Source organism: Rhopalosiphum maidis, chromosome 3 (assembly GCF_003676215.2).
Source record: "Rhopalosiphum maidis isolate BTI-1 chromosome 3, ASM367621v3, whole genome shotgun sequence".
Classification (NCBI taxonomy): Eukaryota; Metazoa; Arthropoda; class Insecta; order Hemiptera; family Aphididae; genus Rhopalosiphum; species Rhopalosiphum maidis.
In genome coordinates, this window is record NC_040879.1 from 54,417,633 (window position 1) to 54,421,153 (window position 3,521).

The 3,521-nt window shown below is 25.0% G+C and overlaps 1 protein-coding gene across 1 annotated transcript; it reads right to left on the reverse strand.

Moving 5' to 3' along the window:
• Positions 1–362: 362 nt before the first annotated feature.
• On the reverse strand, positions 363–1,798 carry LOC113558145 (probable uridine nucleosidase 1). Its single transcript, XM_026963652.1, has 5 exons — positions 1,732–1,798; positions 1,585–1,671; positions 1,248–1,446; positions 747–1,172; positions 363–683 (listed from the first exon to the last, which is right to left on the reverse strand). Exons 2-5 carry the CDS (start codon positions 1,644–1,646, stop codon positions 363–365), a joined length of 1,008 nt encoding a protein of 335 aa, XP_026819453.1. The 5' UTR covers positions 1,647–1,671; positions 1,732–1,798.
• Between the last annotated feature and the right edge of the window lie 1,723 nt (positions 1,799–3,521).

Consider the following 3,521-nt stretch of genomic DNA (forward strand, 5'->3'; position numbering starts at 1 on the left):
TATGGAAATATGCTCATTGTCAAAGTTTAGCATATTTCATATAAAATTAAACATAGTTAAATGTAAAAAAAATATTATTTCATTTATGTAAAACTTGTAAATGTAATCACACATTTTACTCATTTTTAAAATATAAATAAATATCCAAAGAGTTGGAGATTAGTTACATGACATAAATAATTAGAAATACTTTATTGCAACTAAAAGAAAGAGGAAGGTAATTGTATTATTAGATAAATAAATGTAGTTATTAATATTCGAAATGATAGATATTTATTTACCAATCAGAGATAATAATTATTTAAGTCGATCAATATTTTATGATTCTGCAAGCTCTTCGAACATATCACAACTGTATTTTTTTAATTTTGAATGTATGACAAATATAACATAAGAAGTTTTTGGAATTCTACAACATCGACATCTTGAATAATTTCTACATTTTTTGGCTTATGAGTTATTCCTGAATAATCAACAAGTAATCCACCACGAGCTTCACCTGACATAATTGGTGTTAAATTTGTAACAAAAGATTTTGTAATCAATTTTGGCCACAACATTGCAGCTACAGTTAATGAATCACAAGGTTGCCAAGTTGGTGATTTCTTAACTTTTGATTCTGCTTGATTTAAAAATTTCATGAATTCTGAATCAATACCACCAAGTATATTTATTCTCCATGACTAAAAAAACAAAATACATTATTGGTAAATTATTTAAAGTAGTTTTTTTTTTATAAATTTTACCGATGATATGTTAATTGATAAATTAGTCTCCCAAGGTAATAAACTAATTTCTCCTTGAGTTGAGTTAAAAAATATAAAATTACTCTCTGGATCCGAGCCAAAATTAAATTCAACACCTGGATTTATATTCCCATAGCCATTAACACTTCCACCCATGACATAAAAATGTTTGACTTTATGAACAAAATTTGGATCCAACGATATTGCAAGTGCAATATTTGTTGTAGGTCCAAGTACAAGTATACTCAATTCACCAGGATATTTATTAGCTAAATCAACTAATGCAACTGCTGCGTGCTTTGATCTATCAATATAACTAGTAATATCTTGATTAAATTTGAAATCGCCAAATCCGTCATTGCCAAAGTAATTATCAGATGTATGATTCTGGATCAATGGTTTGCAAGCACCAGCATAAACTGGTATCTATTAAAAAAAAATTAATTCTTGGTTTAAAATACATGACAATAAATAAAAAATTGTTTTCTTAACCAGAATTACTTTTATTTCATTTGCGATTGCCAATGTCTTAAGCACATTATTTTCGACGTTGCTCAAATCGGAGTTACCATAAGTGCAAGTTATTGCCACAATATCGAAATGTGTGTTGTTGTTAGCACACACTGATAGTAAAAGCAAAAGGGCCATCGCATCATCAGCACCAGCATCCGTATCAACCACAAGTTTATCACTCTTCACTCTAGAAGAATCAATCAAATTTGGTTCATACATGTTTATAGTTAAAATAAAGTAAAAATTCTAATATTTACTTTAGAAAAAAATATTTTAAATATTTAAATCTAAATTTTTAATTTAAACTCTATAAAAGTTAATTTACCCTGTTAAAATTGTCATCAGAATTAATCCAAGAGAGATTAATAGTTCTTTTTTTTCCATCATTTTTGAATGTTTTTTATTATTGAATCTAAAACATAATACGTATGAGACAAATTAAATACTTATATAAATTAAAGATTATACTTACACGTTTAATAGTTTCTAGACTTTTAAACTTATATTGAATGTCCGTAGCTGGATCCGATTGTCTATAAAACTAAAATAAACGTTCTTTTTACATTTAACTTCTAAAATTTAATTGTATTTGATGACGGCACGACTTCTTGATATTAGAAATAATTGTTCCGTTTCTAGTTTAAATAATGTTTTTGGACTCGGCGATCAAATTGGAATTAGGTACTGATTATAACCTGGGGTATTGACCTAATAAAATAAATAATTAATATTATTTAAGGTTATCTAATGTATATTCACATGTGTAATGAACAGGTAATTTTTTTATATGGATGTAATGCAATCATCAGAAGATCAACATTGACATTTAACTTTATAATCTATAATGTTAATTATTATTTTTATTTAATTATTTTATTAATTTTATTTATTAATTTATTTATCATTATTTTTAAATAAATTATGTATATAATTTTAAATTGATCATATACCATTTAATATATCATATATCATACATGAATCAATAATCATATATATTACTACCATAGACGTAACTAAGGGGATCTTGGGTGGGCTTTTGCGCCCCCCCCCCCATCAGAATTTCTTAAAGCACTACCTATACCTTTTTATGAAAAGAAAGTTACGATTTTTGTTTAAAAATACAAAAATATAGAAGTATACTGAATGGCGAATACTATATACGTACGATTTTTGATGTTGAATACCTAGTATTAATTATTATATCAATCTAAATTTGAATTATCATTTTCTAGATAATTCATATAAATTATAACTTATAAAGTTATAACTATGTGGGGGTAATTATGTTCTCATAAATACCTCATTGTGCTATAAAAAATTTTAAGAAACCCTCCTCTCCATAACTTAAAAAACTTGTTACGCCTATGACTATTATAGGTACTTTGTTTACTATAAATAAGTTTTTAGCATATAAATAAATAAAAGATTTACAAATATGTCTATTATTTCTGTTATACTAACAACTAACGTATACAAATGGTGTATAAATGTAAAAATCGACTAAGTTTTTTTTTAATATAATAAACTACTACGAAGACTACCAAAGGAGCCCATAAGGGGGCTAAAGAAGACATGCCCTCACTAAAAAATAATAAAGTATGCAAAAACAAAATAAGCTTTGAATCCATATACTTATTTGCTTATTTCATATTTAATATTAAATACTAAATAGTAATTTTCAAATTAGTTTAAAAATAATTACTCGTTATTCTACAATATTAGAAACTATTGTCAGTAAATTATAAGGTATACATAAATATCAATCTCTATATTACTATGCACATCTTTGTTAAACTGAAATTTGAGGAATATTGAAAAAACACAGAGAAAACACTGAAAAATATTTTTGGAGAGATAAATAAACCAGTCAATCATTTCCATATAAAACTTAATCTACCCCGAACAGTCAGTCGTCAAAATCAACGGTCAAATTATAATTCTACATCAATTGAATATTATTACCGGATATCCATATTTTTAACTAAAGACAGGATTTTTGTGGAATTAAAACCTAAAAATCATGCAAATAAAATTGCAAAAACGAATTTTTATCAGGAATTATATGTGACAATTTTTTCTTTATAGATAATTCAAATTTTATTTTTATTACTATTTATTTTTTAAAACATTATTTTTTATAAGTTGGCATTTACTATTAAGTATTATATTAAAAAATAAAATTTAATTTAATTTAAATAAAATAATAATAATAAACTGATTAACAATATTTGATTAAAATGTATTATCATGCACATTTCCAAA

Bases quoted from the DNA above. Each gene is read 5' to 3' on its own strand.
- LOC113558145 (XM_026963652.1), bottom strand. From the start codon at position 1,646: ATGATGGAAAAAAAAGAACTATTAATCTCTCTTGGATTAATTCTGATG. The intron at 1,173-1,247 runs GTAATTCTGGTT...TTTTTTTAATAG, and splicing joins CAATCGCAAATGAAATAAAA to ATACCAGTTTATGCTGGTGC. The intron at 684-746 runs GTAAAATTTATA...TTGTTTTTTTAG, and splicing joins TATCAATTAACATATCATCG to TCATGGAGAATAAATATACT.